At 44.4% G+C, this 21,897-nt stretch overlaps 1 protein-coding gene across 7 annotated transcripts in view; it reads right to left on the bottom strand.

Annotated features, from left to right (window-relative positions):
- Positions 1-21,688, bottom strand: part of LOC6586721 — a 133,482-nt gene extending 111,794 nt beyond the window's left edge. For 4 of the 7 annotated variants that reach the window (XM_032733346.2, XM_015160289.3, XM_032733344.2 and 1 more), the window contains exons 1-5: positions 21,386-21,488; positions 21,277-21,326; positions 21,024-21,219; positions 19,993-20,959; positions 19,799-19,933 (exon numbers count right to left, since the gene is read on the bottom strand). In XM_032733346.2, coding sequence (XP_032589237.1) covers positions 19,799-19,933; positions 19,993-20,959; positions 21,024-21,219; positions 21,277-21,326; positions 21,386-21,421 — 1,384 coding nt within the window. In that variant the 5' untranslated portion in view covers positions 21,422-21,488. Of the gene's footprint in view, positions 1-19,798; positions 19,934-19,992; positions 20,960-21,023; positions 21,220-21,276; positions 21,327-21,385; positions 21,489-21,671 lie in introns of those variants that run through there. The other 3 variants (XM_044009395.1, XM_032733345.2, XM_032733347.2) reach the window with 3 other exon arrangements.
- Positions 21,689-21,897: the final 209 nt, after the last annotated feature.

The following is a 21,897-nucleotide window of genomic DNA, read 5'->3' on the forward strand; positions in this document are numbered from 1 at the left end:
AGCTCTTTGCAGTTTTGGTATCACAAGTGCCTGCGTGGTGGTATCGAATTGGCTTGTCATCCTTGGCTTGATTGTCAAGCAAACGCTGTTTTTTAGAATCTCAACATTTTGTGAAATTCCTTGCACTTCTACGTTCCTTTTGATACGTCGCAGTTTTAGCTGCTGTGCGGCTTCTTCCGATATCAATGTTTTTAAAGCTGCTCGTATTTTCCGCAGTTGCCAGCAACGTATCATGTCCATTGCTTTCTTTGGGACAATTGCTGCTGAAGGTCTAGTTTTTTGTCGCTTCCTCGTGAAGCAAATTGTGTGATTTGGTGCAATACTTGCATGCTAAATCTCTTCCGCAATCTTTCATGCAATGTGCGCCTAGGCATTTAAAACATAGAGCATTTTTAGTTGCAAACTCCTTTTATACCCTGAACCCATTGAAAATGGGAAACCAGGGTATAATGGTTTTGTTAAAAGTATGTAACAGGCAGAAGGAAGCGTGGCAGACCCCACAAAGTATATATATATTCTTGATCAGGGCGACGAGCTAAGTCGATTTGGCCCTGTCCGTCTGTCCGTCCGTCCGTCCGTATGTATGAACGCATCGATCTCAGAAGATATAAGAGCTAGAGACTTGAAATTTTTTTTCCTAGGTCCGTGTATATCACACGCACATCAAGTTTTTCTTTAAATATCGACAACTACTCCCGATATTTTATTATCGATTAAAAACCTTATCGAAAGCTAGTTATTTAATTATACCTCCTACACCTTTAGAGCTAGAGCTTTCAAATTTTAAATGTAGACTTATATATATTTTATACAATTTCGATTTTTTTTTTTTTGTAATTTACCCCCACCCCTATATCCACTCACTCACCCTCACCTTTGTAAAAGGCGTATTTCAAGTACTAGAGACTTGTGCTTTGGTGTGTACATACATTTGAACATTATGATTATGTTCTGAAAGATTGTACGTCTAGAAATTAAATTATCCAACAAATAAATTCTTGTAATGTTGCCCACACTGCAGCGCAGCCCAAGCACAGTCGCTGCTTATTGCACAGTTAGCAGAGCGCATTTTAATACGTGCGTGTGTATGTATGTGTGCCGAAAAGAAGTGCAGAGTGATTAGAATATCAGATTAGAGGGTTCAGGGTATCTCCTAGTCGAGCAGTCTCGACTAGAGTCTTCTTACTTGTTAAAACTGGCTCTGCTTTAAATTTTGAGCACCTTGTGATGTCGTGGGTATCCAGTTTGCAAAAACGGCATCTTTTGTAGCTCGTTTTCTATGCTTCAGTAAGCGTCTGGACGGCCTTTTTCTGTACTGCGTCTATTGAATTATATAGTTGATCAATAAACTCTAGTACATTTTTTAAGGATTGAATTTCTCTAGCCTTCTTTACATGTTGCTCGTAAAGTTGTAGGACTTCTGTCGAGAATCTTCGTAGTAAAATCTGAGCGATTAGTATATCAGCATCGTTACCAATTTGGGCTACTTCTTTAACGATGTGATTACACTCATTTGCTTAATCCAAAAATTGACTGATCCTGCTTTCATCATCGTTTTCCAGCAGTTCCATGTCCACTAGCTGGTTAACGGCGTGAGATATATTTTGAAGCATATCCGTTTCGTCTTATCGCTGATATCCTTTCTGTTGTGAATTATTTTGGTGAGCTGCTCGAAGAACGTTGGCCACGCCTTAGGACTTCCATCAAAGTGAGGAAGTGTCGGTTTCGGTCGCTTTGGAGTGTCTTCTTTTACGATTTGCAGTGCACTTATTTTCCTTTCCAGTTTTTTTGACACTGTGTACACTTTGACTTCCAGTTCGTCTATGTACTCGATTTCGTAGGCAGGCCTTTCATATTTTACCTCCAAATCTTTCAGTGTTGACTGGACTTTCTTCCGATTTCAACCTGGTTGCTGAGCTCAATGTTGGCCAGCACCTCTTCAATGTGCAGCCTTACTCTTTCAGCTCTTTCGTCCACAAGGCTTACCAACTTCTCTATTGGGCTCGACCAACCAAATGAAAACATCTCTTGCTTTGATGTTTCCGGTCTCGTTTCCCAACTATAAAGTTGTTTTGTGTCTATGGCGTGGTCGGCAACTTCGACTTTCATAAACTCTTTATTGGTTCTGATAATGGCAGAATATGCCACCATATATTTCTCTTTAAATATTGATGGTTGACGACACAGTTGTTTGTTTATTGTAGATCCATTGGCTTATCCCGTTGGAGGCTTTTATTGTTTTGATCACCAGGTTGTTATTGCTGTGCCTCGACTCACAACTGGGGTTGGTAAGCCAATGCACAAATCTATAATACTTTAGCACTTCACTTTGTACTAAACACAAACCTTTTTCCTTGTGGATTGAATTGAAGTATTAAAAATACTTCCTCCGGCTCGAAGGACCATGTACGAATACACTTGAGTATGATTGTGTTTAGTTGCGTATTAATCTTTATTCTTCTGAGCCTGGGTTTATATACCCAGAGTCATGCATAATTTCAACCCTTAAATCTAGTGCGTCTATTGCTGAATGTGTAAGGCTCAGCATTGGTCTATTACATATTCTTATCTTATCGCTGAGTTTGTAAGGCTCCGCGTGGGTCTATTAGCTATTCTTATCCTATCGCTGAGGTTGTAAGGCTCAGCGTTCGTCTCTTACATATTCTTGGCGCTAAGGGTCAGAGTCATATTTATTCTAGTCTGACAGTTCGCACTTGCCACATATATTATCTAGTTTATGCTAGCTGTTAAGTGCGTAGAGGGTAGGTTCCCATACTTATCATATTTCAATGTTCATGCATGTGCATGAACACCCTCTCACCCACATATTTGTAAAAGGCGTATTTCAAATACTAGAGAATTGTGCTTTGGCAAATGCATGCATATCCATGTTATAATCATAATCTGAAAGTTTCATGAAAGTTCATCCACAAGAAAAGTTATTAAACAACAAGTAAGAAAGCTCTAGTCGAGACTGCTCGACTACGAGATCCCCTGAACCCTTGGAGCAATAGATATTTCCATACTTTTTCGCGACTTTCAGCTTACACAAGAAACACGCACACACACACACACGCACGTACGCACACACAGGCATACATACACACACACGCATACAGACACACATACACACACACACGCATACAGACACAAACTCTTTATTTATACACAGGAGTTCGAGTTGCGTTTTCACGGAGTGCGGTCGATGTCATCGTGGTCCATCGTAGACAATAGCTTGAACTGTGTTTTCCCCTGTGAAAGTGGAAAGAACTGAAGTCAACGTGTTTGCTGTGGGCGCGGCGTACCCAGCGACCTCAAAAAACTACCAGAGACTTACTGCGCGGCGGTTCGTGGAATTCCCAAGCGGTATAATTCGGTGGTGCAAGAGAGGGGGGGCGATAGCGTCAGTGTTTTGGCGTCAGGGCTTCTTTCCTTTCCTTGTCTTTTGTGGGCGCGTAAATTTTGTTACTTTAGGCGTCACACTTGCGCAATAAGAAAAATCAGGTGCATTCACTCTAACAGCTGTTAGTAGTGCTGGAAATTGCATCGAGCAATCAGCTGCTCACTAACGTTGTTGAGTTGCTAAGCCTTAGCAAAGACAGCAACCTAGCTGCTGGAGTGAAGTAGCAGTTATTAAAAGTAGTGCATACTTTCGGGCTCTCGCTTTAGTCAAGTTGAGTTTAAGTGATTGCGGGTTGTAAACTCAGATTATTTTAGTAGCCATTGCCCACTACAGGCTTCACGCCGTTGTAGTCGGAGCAGAAATGGATGCCATGATGGAGGACGAGCTGCAAGCTTTTGCGCGTCGTTCCTCGTTGCAGCGATCGCCGCAGCAGCGGCGTCACCATTGCGTCAAAGAGGGCGATAAGATATCTTGGTGTCATGATAGACACAAGATTAACTTTCCGCGAGCACTTAGAATATGTGCATAAAAAGGCAGCTGATTCTTGTAGAGCTCTCTCGAGAATCATGCTTAACACGCGGGGACCTAAACAGCAACGACGTCTCCTCCTAATGAGCGTCATTAGGTCTGTCATCCTCTATGCTGCGCCAATATGGGCAAGAGCGATGGCAACGCCGAGCTACAGCCGAGGCATTTGCGCGATCTACAGGCTGAGCGCAATCAGAGTCAGCTGCGCTTTCAGGACTATCTCCGATGACGCGGCGCTCGTCATAGCCGGTATGGTGCCACTGGAGTATTTGGTCGCCGAAGCCGTGGAGCGGAATTCGCACGGGCCTACGCGACTCAACGCTGTCAGGGCGAACAGCATCGCACGATGGCAAAGAAGGTGGAATAGCTCAGCTAAAGGGCGGTGGACGCACAAGCTCATCCCGGAGCTTGAACCATGGGTTAACCGCAAACATGGCGAGGTTAACTTCTACCTTACGCAGATCCTCTCGGGTCATGGATGCTTTCGGAGCTATTTGAAGCGCTTTGGCCACGAGGAATCTGACGAGTGCCCCTGTTGCGAGCGAGGGCATGTGGAAGACGCCAACCACATTCTTTTCGAATGTGGACGGTTCCTGGAGGAGAGGCGTCGTCTGGAAGAGGCAGTGGGCCGCTCCATCAGAGCGGACAACTTAGTCAACGCCATGCTGGAATCGGAGGAAGCTTGGGAACTAACAAGCACCTTCGCGGCCACAGTGATGATGGAGCTCCGCAGAGTCGAGCGACTGAGAAGACGAGCTGTCCCAGGCTAAGGTAGCGCATAGTGCTTGCGAAGCAATGCTTTACGGCCGTCCCGCAAGCACCGCGCGCTATCCTAGCCACCACACAACTTGCAATTTTTATTTTGTCAATAAATGAATATAAAAAAAAAAAAAAAAAAAAAAAAAAAAAAAACAAACGCATACACACACACACATACACACACACATACACATACAAGCAACCACGCATAAACACGCATGGGCTGCAGTGTGCGCTTACTATGAGAACTTAATTGTTTAATAACTTTTTTTATGGACGTACGATCTTCATGAAACTTTTAGATTATGATTATAACATGAATATGCATGTAATTGCCAAAGCACAAGTCTCTAGTATTTGAAATACGCTTTTTACAAAAGTGAGGGTGAGGGGGTGAATTTAGAGGTGGGGGGTAAATTTTAACAAAAACCGAAATTGTATAAATTGCAAATAAGCATACATTAAAAATTTGGAGACTCTAGCAATAAAGGTGTAGAAGATATAATTTTATAACTGGGTTTCGATAAGGTTTTTTATCGATAAAAAAAGATCGAGATGAGTTATCGATTTTTAATGATAAACTTGATATGCGCGCTGTAATTACGGACATTTTAAAAAAAATTTGAAGTCTCTAGCACTTATATCTTCTGAAATCGACGCGTTCATACATACGGACAGACGGACAGACGGACAGACAGACGGACAGGGCCAAATCAACTCAGCTCGTCACCCTGATCAAGAATATATATACTTTGTGGGGTCTGCCACGCCTCCTTCTCCCTGTTACATACATTTCAACAAAACCATTATACCCTGATTTCCCATTGAAAATGGGTTCAGGGTATAATTAAGTTCTCATAGTAAGCGCACACTGCAGCCCATGCGTGGCTGCTTGTGTGTGTGTGTGTGTGTGTGTGTGTGTGTGTGTGTGTGTGTGTGTGTGTGTGTGTGTGTGTGTTTTTGTTTTTTTATACCCTGAACCCATTTTCAATGGGAAATCAGGGTATAATGGTTTTGTTGAAATGTATGTAACAGGCAGAAGGAGGCGTGGCAGACCCCACAAAGTATATATATTCTTGATCAGGGCGACGAGCTGAATTGATTTGGCCCTGTCCGTCTGTCCGTCTGTCCGTCCGTCCGTCTGTCCGTCTGTCCGTATGTATGAACGCGTCGATTTCAGAAGATATAAGAGCTAGAGACTTCAAATTTTTTTTTAAAATGTTCGTAATTACAGCGCGCATATCAAGTTTATCATTAACAAGTAAGAAAACTCTAGTCGAGAGTGCTCGACTAGATACTACCCTGAACCCAACAAATAAAAATGCCCATTTAGTATGGCTGAAATTTAAATTTCGATGTATTTAAAAATATAAATAAAATACCAAACTCATTTAATAAAAAAATATAAAAATATTTTGAAACAATTAAAAAAGTTCACATCAGTTGCATCGATCGGGGCTCGAACCGCAACTTCTCGATCGAGCGTCATGCAGCTAACACACTAGGCCACTTCATTCCTGCTAGTGGCCCTGGCAAAACTCAAATAGATTCACTGCTGCAGCGCCATCTATCAAAACTAAACGAAACTAACTGCTGATGTGATTCTAAGAATCTACTAGAATAACAAAACTATTAAAAACGCACATAAAGTATGGTTAAAATTTCAATTTCGGTGTATTTAAAAATATAAATTAAATAGAAAACTCATTTATGAAAATGTAAAAATATTTTGAAACAATTAAAAAAAATTAAAATCAGTTGCATCGATCGGGATTCGAACCACGACTTCTCGATCAAGCGGCATGCAGCTAACACACTGGGCCACCCCACTCCTGCTGATGGCGCTGGCAAAACTCAAATAGATTCACTGCTGCTGCGCCATCTACCAAAACTAAACGAAACTAACAGCTGATGTGATTCAACGAATGTTTCTAGAAGAAGTTTGAATGTATGTGTGCACACGCATACGATGCTGTTGTAACTGCTGCACGTGCGTTTGTTAATTGGCCAAATATTTGATTATTTTTTATTAATTTTTGACTGAACGGAATTTAATGAAACTTTCAGCATATGATCTACATATTATATTGAATATTTGAGAAACTTAAAAAAAAAAAAAATCATTCACAATTACCTATAGTGGCATCTGATTTGAACTTGAATGTTTTTACTCGATAAAAACAAACCGAAATGATTTATCGAATTTTAAAAGCAAACTCGACGTCCGCGCTGTATACACGGTCATTTAAAAAAAAAATTCAAGTCTCTAGCTCTTATATCTTCGGAAATCGACGCGTTCAAACATACGGACAGACGGACAGACAGACAGACGGACAGGGCCAAATCGACTCAGCTCGTCACCCTGATCAAGAATATATATACTTTGTGGGGTCTGCCACGCCTCCTTCTGCCTGTTACATACATTTCAACAAAACCATTATACCCTGATTTCCCATTTTCAATGGGAGTTTAAATGAGTTTGGTATTTTATTTATATTTTTAAATACATCGAAATTTAAATTTCAGCCATACTAAATGGGCATTTTTATTTGTTGGGTTCAGGGTAGTATCTAGTCGAGCACTCTCGACTAGAGTTTTCTTACTTGTTAATGATAAACTTGATATGCGCGCTGTAATTACGAACATTTTAAAAAAAAATTTGAAGTCTCTAGCTCTTATATCTTCTGAAATCGACGCGTTCATACATACGGACAGACGGACAGACGGACGGACGGACAGACAGACAGACGGACAGGGCCAAATCGACTCAGCTCGTCACCCTGATCAAGAATATATATACTTTGTGGGGTCTGCCACGCCTCCTTCTGCCTGTTACATACATTTCAACAAAACCATTATACCCTGATTTCCCATTTTCAATGGGTTCAGGGTATAAAAATCGAAAACTCATCCCGATCTTTTTTTATCGATAAAAAACCTTATCGAAAACCAGTTATAAAATTATATTTTCTACACCTTTATTGCTAGAGTCTCCAAATTTTTAATGTATGCCTATATGCAATTTATACAATTTCGGTTTTTGTTAAAATTTACCCCCACCTCTAAATTCACCCCCCTCACCATCACTTTTGTAAAAAGCGTATTTCAAATACTAGAGACTAATGCTTTGGCAATTACATGCATATCCATGTCATAATCATAATCTGAAAGTTTCATGAAGATCGTACGTCCACAAAAAAGTTATTAAGCAATTAAGTTCTCATAGTAAGCGCTCACTGCCGCCCATGCGTGTTTATGCTTGTGTGTGTATATGTATGTAATTGTTTGTGTATGTGTGTGTGTGTGTATATGTGTGTATGTATGTGTGTGTATGTATGCCTGTGTGAGCGTGCGTGCATGCGTGCGTGTGGGTGTGTGTGTGTGCGTGTTTCTTGTGTAAGCTGAAAGACGCGAAAAATTATTGAAATAGCTATTACTCCAAGGGTTCAGGGGATCTCGTAGTCGAGTAGTCTCGACTAGAGCTTTCTTACTTATTTTATATTCATTTATTGACAAAAGTATATAACAAATTGCAAGTTGCGTGGTGGCTAGGATAGCGCGCGGTGCTTGCGGGACGGCCGTAAAGCATTGCTTCGCAAGCACTATGCGCTACCTTAGCCTGGGACAGCTCGTCTTCTCAGTCGCTCGACTCTGCGGAGCTCCATCATCACCGTGGCCGCGAAGGTGCTTGTTAGTTCCCAAGCTTCCTCCGATTCCAGCATGGCGTTGACTAAGTTGTCCGCTCTGATGGAGCGGCCCACTGCCTCTTCCAGACGACGCCTCTCCTCCAGGAACCGTCCACATTCGAAGAGAATGTGGTTGGCGTCTTCCACATGTCCTCGCTCGCACCAGGGGCACTCGTCAGATTTCTCGTGGCCAAAGCGCTTCAAATAGCTCCGAAAGCATCCATGACCCGAGACGATCTGCGTAAGGTAGAAGTTAACCTCGCCATGTTTGCGGTTAACCCAGGGTTCAAGCTCCGGGATGAGCTTGTGCGTCCACCGCCCTTTAGCTGAGCTATTCCACCTTCTTTGCCATCGTGCGATGCTGTTCGCCCTGACAGCGTTGAGTCGCGTAGGCCCGTGCGAATTCCGCTCCACGGCTTCGGCGACCAAATACTCCAGTGGCACAATACCGGCTATGACGAGCGCCGCGTCATCGGAGATAGTCCTGAAAGCGCAGCTGACTCTGATTGCGCTCAGCCTGTAGATCGCGCAAATGTCGTTGCTGTTTAGGTCCCCGCGTGTTAAGCATGATTCTCGAGAGAGCTCTACAAGAATCAGCTGATTTTTTATGCACATATTCTAAGTGCTCGCGGAAAGTTAATCTTGTGTCTATCATGACACCAAGATATCTTATCGCCCTCTTTGACGCAATGGTGACGCTGCCGATCTTTATATTGGCAGTTTCCACTCTTATGCGACTGCTGACTAGTACAATTTCGGTCTTGTGTGCCGCTAGCTCGAGCCCAGCTCCAGTCAACCAGCTTCGTATGCGATTGATACTTTCGCTGCACATATCCTCTGTATCTTTGAGCTCCTTTCCTATGGCTATGACAGCTACATCATCAGCAAAGCCAATGGTGTGCGCGCCTGCTGGTAGTTCCAAGCGCAGTACGCCGTCGTACATGATGTTCCATAGGAGAGGCCCCAGCACTGAGCCTTGGGGTACTCCAGCTGACACTGTATGAGTTTGGGGACCCTCACTCGTGTTGTATACCAGTGTTCTTCCTCTGAAGTAGCTCTTTATTATCTCTCTTAGATATTTAGGGATATTATATTGTGACAGCGCATTCAGTATCATATCCCAACTAGCTGTGTTGAAGGCATTCCTTACATCCAGGGTCGCGATGATGCAGTATTCCTTCGTCCCGTGCCTCCATCTGGTGCCTTGAATAGCGGAAGTGGCCAGACCGACAACTTTGTTAAGCGCGTCCGTTGTTGACCGGGCCTTCCGGAATCCAAATTGGTTTGGTGACAGGCCTCCGGCGCTTGCAATCGCAGTCTCCAGCCTAGAGCAGATCAGTTTCTCAAACACCTTTCCCATGGGGTCTAGGAGACAGATCGGTCTGTACGAAGATGGCTCATCTGGTGGTTTGCCAGCCTTGGGTAGCAATACCAGATTCTGGGCTTTCCATTTTGCCGGGAACGTCTCTTGGATCAGGCATTCGTAAATAATTCGGCGAACGTACTTGGGTGCAAGGCGAGGGCTAGCTTTAGCGCACGATTTGGGATCCCGTCCGGCCCTGGAGCTGTGTTGGTTCTAAGACCTCGGAGAACTACTGATATTTCTTCGTCTGTAACTAAAACAATTTCAGTGCTCGTTGAGCCCTGATCAGCAGACTCGGACTCAGGGGCGTGAATGGAGCTTAAGCTTTCTGGAAAGAGTGTTTCCACAATCGATTTAAGCTCCAGACGATCCGTAGGCTGCACCTGTCTACCTGCGTATAGTCTTTTAACTACTATCTTATATGCCCTGCCCCAAGGGTCATATTCGGCTGAGTCGCACCACTGTAAAAAACATTCTCTTTTGCTTGCCCGAATGGCCTTCTTCAGCTGTCTTCTAGCTGCCTGGTAAGCTAACTGTTTCTCAAAAAACGTTGACCTACCGCGAGCCCATTGGTAGCTTCTTCTCGCCTGGATGCATTTGCGACGAATGTCACCTATTTGCGTATTCCACCAATACGTAGGCTCATGTTGTCGCGTAAACTGCTTGCGGCGTAACATGCTGCTTTTGCAGGCACTCTGTATTTGGGCTACCATTTGGCATGCTCTGGCCTCAGCATTACCAATTGTACCCAGAGACTGAATGGCCTCTGAAAAGACCGCGGGATCAAAAGTATCTAGCCGATACGATTCCCTCCACAATGTTGACGCCCTGGCAGGTGGCTCACCTATTGTGAACAGAAGTGCCGTATGATCGCTGTCTGTATAGCTATCGCAATGGCTCCATGTTGCTCCCCGAAAGAGGGATGAAGTGACAAAAGTAATGTCGATAACAGACCCGTATCCCGCCCGACTGAAGGTGTACTCATGGCCAGTGTTGAGCAGTGCAACATCTAGTGTCGCGAAGATCTCCAGTAGGATACGACCTCTGGCATTTGTTGTGGGGCTACCCCATTCTAGCGCCCAGGAGTTAAAATCTCCAGCTATAATGGCCTTCCGACTCCTAGCATCCTCGGCAAGCTCGTCGAGCACCGTCGTGAATTCACTGAGCTGCATGCTGGGGGCCAGATAGCAACTGTAAAGCCATACCATATCGGCCACGTACGAACCCATTGAATGACTTAACATTCGAAAGTACGTTCGTTGAGTTGCCACATACCCACAACGCAGCTTTGCCATTAACGTCAGTTGACCATGTCCTAGGGCAGCTGGTTCTACAGTGGTGAGGCTCACTGAGAAAAGCTACATCTATACATTTTTCCCTAATGGTCTGCTCTAGAAGATCTTGGGCAGCAACACAATGATTTAAGTTAAGCTGCAAAAACCTTAACATTTCATTTTACGAGCAGCTTCACGGTAAGATGGGCACTTAAAGCTGCCTGCTGAATGGTCCGTCTGCTTTTCACCTTTCCGGATGCAGAGGCTACATTTTGGTGGCTTGGTGCATGCTTTGGCACTGTGACCCATCTCTCCACACCTGAAACAGGCGCCCTTTAAGTCACAGTCGCTGCCGCAGTTTGCTGCCATATGACCGTAATCGAGGCACTTGAAACAGCATTTAGGCTGCTCCACGGCTCGGATACGGCAAACTACCCATCCTATTCTAATTTTGGACAGCTCGAGCAGAGTTTTAGCTTTCCCAATTGGAAGAGCAACCGTAGCTCTTTGCTGTCCACCAAAAGCTGGCCGAAGCGATTTGATAGCCTCAATGGGGAGTGAGCTATCCTTCAACTCCACCCTAATGGCCTCCAAGATCTCTTCTTTGCTCGCTAACTCATCTAGGTCACGAATCTCAATTTGAGCCGATTCGGTAAGTGTTTTAACTACCGCTCGGTCGCCTAAGGCCTTGCTTACAGCTTCGTGCAGAGCCTCAGCACTATGCTCCGGCTTTCTGCTCAGTTGCAACAAAAGGTCCCTCTTAGCTGTCTTCCTAATGCCTTGAACCTTGCCGCTCAGATGCTTTAAATTTGGGTCGGTCTTGACTACACGAAGCATGTCCGCATAGCTGCAACCCCCTACGCCTGAAATCGCAATCGCGTCAGTCCTGGGACGTTTTTGCATAGGCTTTCGCCCTTTAACGACTGTCCAGCTGCTCTGGTTTGTCTGTCGAGCGGCCTGGTTTGAAGTTTCAGCTGTAGCCCGTAGAGCCATTGGTTCTTTTGGGTTCGCTGCACTTCTATTGGGCCTCGGCTTTTTTGAGGGAGTTTTCCTCTGTTCGGAGGCAACTTCCCTCGACCACTTGGGAGTATTGCTACCTACTGTAGCACTAATGCTCGCTGCCTTAACGTTTTCGCCTACTTTTTTGAGTGGCGTGGTCTGCACCTCACAGTTTTTAACCGAACGGTTGCAGAACGCTTCGTCCGTCTTGTGAAGGCTGACCAGCCTAGCCAGCTCCTCTCTCATTAAGGCATTTATATGCCGCTGACCCCCACATAGGGCAGACAAACCCTCTAGTGTAGCTCCTATTTGAGCTAACGCTTCTTTTAGTGACTTGGGTGCCTGGCACTCAGCCACTGGAGCCTGATTAGAAGTCGACGAACGACGCGCAAAAGCTTTCAGCTCGTCCTCCATCATGGCATCCATTTCTGCTCCGACTACCACGGCGTGAAGCCTGTAGTGGGCAATGGCTACTAATATAATCTGAGTTTACAACCCGCAGTAACTTAAACTCAACTTGACTACAGCGAGAGCCCGAAAGTATGCACTACTTTTAATAACTGCTACTTCACTCCAGCAGCTAGGTTGCTGTCTTTGCTAAGGCTTAGCAACTCACCAACGTTAATGAGCAGCTGATTGCCCGATGCAATTTCCAGCACTACTAACAGCTGTTAGAGTGAATGCACCTGATTTTTATTATTGCGCAAGTGTGACGCCTAAAGTAACAAAATTTACGCGCCCACAAAAGACAAGGAAAGGAAAGAAGCCCTGACGCCAAAACAATGACGCTATCGCCCCCTCTCTTGCACCACCGAATTATACCGCTTGGGAATTCCACGAACCGCCGCGCAGTAAGTCTCTGGTAGTTCTTTTGAGGTCGCTGGGTACGCCGCGCCCACAGCAAACACGTTGACTTCAGTTCTTTCCACTTTCACAGGGGAAAACACAGTTCAAGCTATTGTCTACGATGGATCACGATGACATCGACCGCACTCCGTGAAAACGCAACTCGAACTCCGTGTGTGTGTGTGTGTGTGTGTCTGTGTGTGTGTGTTTTTGTTTGTTTTTTTTATACCCTGAACCCATTGAAAATGGGAAATCAGGGTATAATGGTTTTGTTGAAATGTATGTAACAGGCAGAAGGAGGCGTGGCAGACCCCACAAAGTATATATATTCTTGATCAGGGCGACGAGCTAAGACGATTTGGCCCTGCCCGTCCGTCCGTCCGTCCGTATGTATGAACGCTTCGATCTCAGAAGATATAAAAGCTAGAGAAATTTTTTTTCTAGGTCCGTGTATATCACGCGTATATCAAGTTTTTCTCTATATATCGACAACTACTTCCGATATTTTATTATCGAATAAAAACCTTATCGAAAGCTAGTTATTTAATTATATCTCCTACAACTTATTTAATTATATCTCCTACACCTTTAGAGCTAAATGTAGACTTATATGTATTTTATATAATTTCGATTTTTGTTGTAATTTACCCCCCACCTTTATATCCACCCCCTCACCATCACCTTTGTAAAAAGCGTATTTCAAGTACTAGAGACTAGAGACAGAGTGATTAGAATATCAGATTAGAGGGTTCAGGGTATCTCCTAGTCGAGCAGTCTCGACTAGAGTCTTCTTACTTGTTTTATATTCGTTTATTGACAATCTTTATAATACAGGTTGCAAGTTGCGTGGTGGCTAGGATGGTGCGCGATGCTTCCGGGACGGCTGTAAAGCATTGCTTCGCAAGCACTGTGCGCTACCTTAGCCTGGGACAGCTCGTCTTCTCAGTCGCTCGACTCTGCGCAGCTCCATCATCACTGTGGCCGCGAAGGTGCTTGTTAGTTCCCACCACCATTCCAGCATGGCGTTGACAATGTTGTCCGCTCTGATAGAGCGGCCCACTGCCTCTTCCAGACGACGCCTCTCCTCCAGGAACCGTCCACATTCGAAAAGAATGTGGTTAGCGTCTTCCACATGCCCTCGCTCGCACCAGGGGCACTCGTCAGATTTCTCGTGGCCAAAGAGCTTCAAATAGCTCCGAAAGCATCCATGACCCGAGAGGATCTGCGTAAGGTAGAAGTTTACCTCGCCGTGTTTGCGGTTGACCCATGGTTCAAGCTCCGGGATGAGCTTGTGCGTCCACCGCCCTTTAGCTGAGCTATTCCACTTTCTTTGCCATCGTGCAATGCTGTTCGCCCTGATAGCGTTTAGTCGCGCAGGAGCGTGCGAATTCCGCTCCACGGCTTCGGCGACCAAATACTCCAGTGGCACAATACCGGCTATGACGAGCGCCGCGTCATCGGAGATAGTCCTGAAAGCGCAGCTGACTCTGATTGCGCTCAGTCTGTAGATCGCGCAAATGTCCCGGCTGTAGCTCGGCGTTGCCATCGCTCTTGCCCATATTGGCACAGCATAGAGCATTACGGACCTAATGACGCTCATTAGAAGGAGACGTCGTTGCTGTTTAGGTCCCCGCGTGTTAAGCATAATTCTTGAGAGAGCTCTACAAGAATCAGCTGCCTTTTTATGCACATATTCTAAGTGCTCGCGGAAAGTTAATCATGTGTCTAACATGACGCCAAGATACTTAATCGCCCTCTTTGACGCGATGGTAGCGCTGCCGATCTTTATATTGGCAGTTTCCACTCTTATGCGACTGCTGACTAGTACAATTTCGGTCTTGTGTGCCGCTAGCTCGAGCCCAGCTCCTGTCAACCAGCTTCGTATGCGATTGATACTTTCGCTGCACATATCCTCTGTATCTTTGAGCTCCTTTCCTATGGCTACGACAGCTACATCATCAGCAAAGCCAATGGTGTGCGCACCTGCTGGTAGTTCCAAGCGCAGTACGCCGTCGTACATGATATTCCATAGGAGAGGCCCCAGCACTGAGCCTTGGGGTACTCCAGCTGACACTGTATGAGTTTGGGGACCCTCACTCGTATTGCATACCAGCGTTCTTCCCCTGAAGTAACTCTTTATTGTTTCTTTAAGATATTTAGGGATATTATATTGTGACAGCGCATTCAGTATCATATCCCAACTAGCTGTATTGAAGGCATTCTTTACGTCCAGGGTCGCAATAATGCAGTATTGCTTCGTCCCATGCTTCCATCTTGTGCCATGGATGGCGGAAGTGGCCAGACCAACAACTTTGTTTAGCGCATCCGTTGTTGACCGGGCCTTCCGGAATCCAAATTGATTTGATGACAGGCCTCCGGCGCTAGTAATCGCAGTCTCCAGCCTAGAGCAGATCAGTTTCTCAAACACCTTTCCCATGGGGTCTAGGAGACAGATCGGTCTGTACGAAGATGGCTCATCTGGTGGTTTGCCAGCCTTGGGTAGCAATACCAGATTCTGGGCTTTCCATTTTGCCGGGAACGTCTCTTGGATCAGGCATTCGTAAATAATTCGGCGAACGTACTTGGGTGCAAGGCGAGGGCTAGCTTTAGCGCACGATTTGGGATCCCGTCCGGCCCTGGAGCTGTGTTGGTTCTAAGACCTCGGAGAACTACTGATATTTCTTCGTCTGTAACTAAAACAATTTCAGTGCTCGTTGAGCCCTGATCAGCAGACTCGGATCCAGGGGCGTGAATGGAGCTTAAACTTTCTGGAAAGAGCGTTTCCACAATCGATTTAAGCTCCAGACGATCCGTAGGCTGCACCTGTCTACCTGCGTATAGTCTTTTAACTACTATCTTATATGCCCTGCCCCAAGGGTCATATTCGGCTGATTCGCACCACTGTAAAAAACATTCTCTTTTGCTTGCCCGAATGGCCTTCTTCAGCTGTCTTCTAGCTGCCTGGTAAGCTAACTGTTTCTCAAAAAACGTTGACCTACCGCGAGCCCGTTGGTAGCTTCTTCTCGCCTGGATGCATTTGCGACGAATGTCACCTATTTGCGTATTCCACCAATACGTAGGCTCATGTTGTCGCGTAAACTGCTTGCGGCGTAACATGCTGCTTTTGCAGGCACTCTGTATTTGGGCTACCATTTGGCATGCTCTGGCCTCAGCATTACCAATTGTACCCAGAGACTGAATGGCTTCTGAAAAGACCGCGGGATCAAAAGTATCTAGCCGATACGATTCCCTCCACAAGGTTGACGCCCAGGCAGGTGGCTCACCTATTGTGAATAGAAGTGCCGTATGATCGCTGCCCGTATAGCTATCGCAATGGCTCCATGTTGTTCCCCGAAAGAGGGATGAAGTGACAAAAGTAATGTCGATAACAGATCCGTATCCCGCCCGACTGAAGGTGTACTTGTGGCCAGTGTTGAGCAGTGCAACATCTAGTGTCGCGAAGATCTCCAGTAGGATACGACCTATGGCATTTGTTGTGGGGCTACCCCATTCTAGCGCCCAGGAGTTAAAATCTCCAGCTATAATGGCCTTCCGACCCCTAGCATCCTCGGCAAACTCGTCGAGCACCGTCGTGAATTCAGTGAGCTGCATGCTGGGGGCCAGATAGCAACTGTAAAGCCATAAGCTACCATATCGGCCGCGTACGAACCCATTGAATGACTTAACATTCGAAAGTACGTTCGTTGAGTTACCGCATACCCACAACGCAGCTTTGCCATTAACGTCTGTTGACCATGTCCTAGGGCAGCTGGTTATACAAAGGTGGGGCTCACTGAGAAAAGCTGCGTCTTTACATTTTTCCCTAATGGTCTGCTCTAGAAGATCTTGGGCAGCAATACAATGATTTAAGTTAAGCTGCAAGAACCTTAACATTTCATTTTACGAGCAGCTTCACGGTAGGATGGGCACTTGAAGCTGCCTGCTGAATGGTCCGTCTGCTTTTCACCTTTCCGGATGCAGAGGCTACATTTTGGTGGCTTGGTGCATGCTTTTACACTGTGACCCATCTCTCCACACCTGAAACAGGCGCCTTTTAGGTCACAGTCGCTGCGACAGTTTGCTGCCATATGACCGTAATCGAGGCACTTGAAACAGCGTTTAGGCTGTTCCACGGCTCTGATACGGCATACTACCCATCCTATTCTAATTTTGGACAGCTCGAGCAGAGTTTTAGCTTTCCCAATTGGAAGAGCAACCGTAGCTCTTTGCTGTCCACCAAAAGCTGGCGATTTGATAACCTCAATGGGGAGTGAGCTATCCTTCAACTCCACCCTAATGGCCTCCAAGATCTCTTCTTTGCTCGCTAACTCATCTAGGTCGCGAATCTCAATTTGAGCCGATTCGGTAAGTGTTTTAACTACCGCTCGGTCACCCAAGGCTTTGTTTACAGCTTCGTGCAGAGCCTCAGCGCTATGCTCCGGCTTCCTACTCAGTTGCAACAAAAGGTCCCCCTTAGCTGTCTTCCTAATACCTTGGACGTCGCCGCTCAGATGCTTTAAATTTGGGTCGCTCTTGACTACGCGAAGCATGTCCGCATAGCTGCAACCACCTACACCTGAAACCGGGATGGCATCACTTCTGGAATGTTTTTGCAGCGGCTTGCGTCCCTTAACAGTCGTCCAGCTATTCGAACTCGTCTGTCGACCTGCCTGGTTGGTTTTATCGGCTGCAGCCCGTAGAGCCATTGGCTCTATTGGATTTGCTGCGCTTTTATTGTGCCTCGGCTTTTTCGAGGGAGTTTTTCTCTGCTCAGTGGCAACTTCCCTCGACCGCTTGGGCGTATTACTACCTGCTGTAGCACTAACACTCGCTGTTTTAGCCTGCTCAGCTACTTTCTTGACCAGCGTGGTCTGCACCTCGCTGTCTTTGACCGGTCGGTTGCTGAACGCTTCGGCCGTCTTGTGGAGACTGACCAGCCTAGCCAGCTCCTCTCTCATTAGTGCATTTATATGCCGCTGACCCCCAAATAAGGCAGTCAAGCCGTCTATCGTAACTCCTATTTGGGCTAACGCTTCTTTTAAAGACTTGGATGCCTGGCACTCAGCCACTGGAGACTGATTACAAGTCATGGCTGCGTCAACGCCCTCTGTTGTTGCTGCGGTGATCGCTGCAACGAGGAACGGCGCGCGAAAGCTTGCAGCTCCTCCTCCATCATGGCCTCCATATTGCTTCGACTACCACGGCGTGAAGCCTGCCTACTAATATAATTTGAGTTTAGAGACCGCAGTAACTTAAACTCAACTTAACTACAGCGAGAGCCCGAAAGTATGCTCTACTCTTAATACCTGCTACCTCACACCAGCAGCTAGGTTGCTGTCTTTGCTGAGACTTAGCAAATCACCAAAGTTAGTGATCAGCTGATTGTCCGCTGCAATTTCCAGCACTACTAACAGCTGTTAGAGTGAATGCACCTGATTTTTTATTATTTGCACAAATGTGACGCCTAATGTGACAAATCTTTTCGCGCTTAAAAAAATGAAAGGGAAAGAGGAAAGCCCTGACGCCAAAAACAATGACGCTATTGCCCCCCTCACTTGCACCACCGGATTGTACCACTGGGGTACTCCGCGAGACGGCCGCGAAGTAAGTCTTTGATAGTTTTTGCCGTCGCTGGGTGCGTCGCGCCACAGCAACCACGTTGTCTACAGTTCATTCCACTTTCACAGCAAAGATCAAGATATTGTCCACGATGGATCACGATAACGTCGACCGGACTCCACGAAAACGCAACTCGAACTCCTGTGTGTGTGTGTGTCTGTGTGTGTGAATGTGTGTGTGAATGTGTGTGTGTGTGTGTGTGTGCGTGTGTGCGTGTTTCTTGTGCAAGCAGAAAGACGCGAAAAATGATCGAAATAGCTATTGCTCGTAGGGTTCAAGGGATCTCGTAGTCGAGCAATCTCGACTAGAGCTTTCTTACTTGTTATAAAGTATGTTTTGTTATTATCTATGCGTCGTACCCAATAACTAATCTTACTCGTAGGCCAAGAAAACACCTTTGCTTACACTTCGTCAAAAAAGAAACGTTTGCAATGGGGTTGGGAAAGGATGTCTTGGACTCAAAGGCAATGGGATACCATCATATTTAGCGATTATGTAAGTGTTGGCGATACGAGAAAACGTGTCATCCGTAAAAGTTCGCAAACAAACCATAAATAAAGTAAAGTTTTCTGCGAGCACTATAGTATGGGGATGTATGTTTGTCAATGCATTACATTGAAGGGACGGTTAATGATGAACGAACCAAAAATGGCTGGAATTAAATGGAAGTTTTAGATTGACCATCAAATAGCCAATTTATAGCGGTCAATTTTTCTTAAGTCAACCGTTTGAATAAATTGCTCATAATGTTGTTGTTTTTGGAAATAAAGCAAAACTTTTCTTTAATCGTGAAGAGAATAAAATTCTCTTTAAGATGAAATGTGTTATCTTTAGTAGTATTGATAATATAGTGTGTTAAACATTGCGCACTGCAAAAAAAAAAAAAACATGCTGTTCGAATAAATAGTGCTTTGGGCTCGTATTTACTCGAGCATTCTCAGCCTACTGATTTTGTCGTACCATCTTTTCATGACTCGGCCCAAAAATACCAAGCCGAGCAAATACGAGGGTAAATGGTACCAACTGCAGATCTTTTTTGCGTTGAAAAAGTCAGCTCTAGATGTCCAGTCTAAGTTTTGAATGGTTAGTGATCTAAATTAATATATTTGACATATTATAGTGTACCAGGGCTAAGCTCTTGACAGCAATATCATCCTACACATTCTCTTTTGATAAACTACCGACAACAAATATATTAACTACTTCTAGTAAACTTAAACAAAATAGTCTTGTACATACATATATCAGCGCACGGCATTTGAATAAAGTTGAACCATTTATATGCTATTAAAAGTTTGTTATCACTCGAAAACATTCTTACCTAATGCGCATTCCCGCAGTCCATTTTGGAAAGTTGCATAAAGTAATGCTGGCGTGTAAGATATTGTGACAGGATCAATGTACTGTATTATGCGGTTAAGTATGTTGTGTAGATCCATTGTTAGATTCTCAACCACTTTTAGTTGGCATATAAAAAGTTAAGTTAAAACATTGGATTTATAAAGGTTTACTCACATTTTTTAAGTCGCAGTAAACGCAGGTACTTGCGAGTTGGTGGAACCAGCTTGGTTAGTGAAGGTTGCGCTTCGCAAAAATTGATCAGCTTCTCACAATCACCCTCATCCAGTTCAGGTAGTAAAGATTCTGTATACAACCAATGTAAGATCGGGTTCAAAAGAAATGTCGGTAAATTAAAGAGGACTCCAACTGGCGTTAGCGGTGAAGACGGTGGCGTATCTATTAAATTAGAAAGCGGTAAAGAGCTGCGTAGTCGATAAGGAGACAGTGGCGGTCGGCGTGTATTGCATACAGCGGCTCCACTGCTTTGAAGAACAGCCGACGACACAGGTTGCAACAAGTCCTGACAAAAATTGAAAATATTTGTTGATTCTTGAGATATTTCCAGGTGTGATTCTGAATGCGAAGTACACATGCGTAGTAATCCACCATCAGCATTATAGACTGTCTCAACTGAATCTTTCATATTGACATTGGTTAGGCGGTTAAAACTGCTGCTAAAATAATGAAAACGCTGCGTTTCCAATCCAGCGGTTGGTGCAAAAAGTTGAAAATCGCAAACTGGCTGCATATATACGGAGGATAAATTAACGCCTTGCAAATGTTTCGATTGTTCTTTTCCAGAATCAGCTATACCAATCGATATATTTATCGGATTCAGCTTTGATATATTTGGCGTAAAATGCAAAGGCTGCAAGTTTTGCGATGTTGACAGCAGGGTATTGCTTGCACACATACTACAGTCGAATCCGTTAAGACGCAGTATAGAGGAATGAAGGGCGTATTCGAATCCAGTACAACTTTTGACTACTACATCGCTGAAATAGCGCTCTAGAAGCGCTTCACCAAAACTGAATTGCCTTTCCTGACCATTCGGTCGATCGTCCTGAAGCCTCTTGCATTCAACTGAATACCAGTTTTCGCAACTAAGCACTATATAATCAGTTGGCATTAATGTACTAGTCTGTAGTTACGAATAAAAAAATAATAATAATTTGTCTAATCAATTACAATATTAAACTACTCACACTAAATTCAATACTGTGGCCAGCATAGGCACCAAAAACGAGACGAGGATTAGTTTCGCGTACATCAAATGTTTCACAACTAAATAAAACACTTGCTGTATCATTGCAGGTGCTGCAGTCAATTATTTCAGGAAGTGGACTAACCAAATCATTGTACCAGGTAATGTCGCTGGTATTGTCTAGGCGAAATTTTATTCTAGGAATTGAAATGGTCATTGATTATATGTATCTGAAAATATGTACAAATATTTACCCTTCAAGTCCAGAAACCTCGCGTTTGCCTTCGAAAGTACATGAAATTATCTGTGTAGTGCATTATTTAATGACTAAAAGCTTTACATATAGTAATTTGAGCAAATTACCTCCCAGGTTCCTAAAAAAGTGTGCTCCAATGACATGTTGATGCTAATTATATTCTTCCTCAAAGCGGTGCTTAAAACAGTTTATTGGTAACCTTACGGTACACTAGCACCGAAAAATTTATAGCATGTCACGATGTATATATATATATATATATATATATATATATATATATATATATATATATATATATATATATATATATATATATATATATATATATATATATATATATATATATATATATATATATATAATATGTATATATTGTGTGTAACCAATTTGTACCAATTTGTACTCTTCTACCATTAGCAACTGATGACACAGCAATTATATAATTTTATCTCTGTACTTTGCGCATGCTCCATATAAATACATGCAAAAATATGTATAGGCACATATGTATGTACATACATATACATATATTTACATATTTAAAATAAAAAATTGCTTGCGAAGCAATACTTTACGGCCGTCCCGCAAGCACCCCGCGCTATCCTAGCCACCACGCAAC

The sequence above is a fragment of the Drosophila mojavensis genome, unplaced genomic scaffold (assembly GCF_018153725.1).
Source record: "Drosophila mojavensis isolate 15081-1352.22 unplaced genomic scaffold, ASM1815372v1 contig_72, whole genome shotgun sequence".
NCBI lineage: Eukaryota > Metazoa > Arthropoda > Insecta > Diptera > Drosophilidae > Drosophila > Drosophila mojavensis.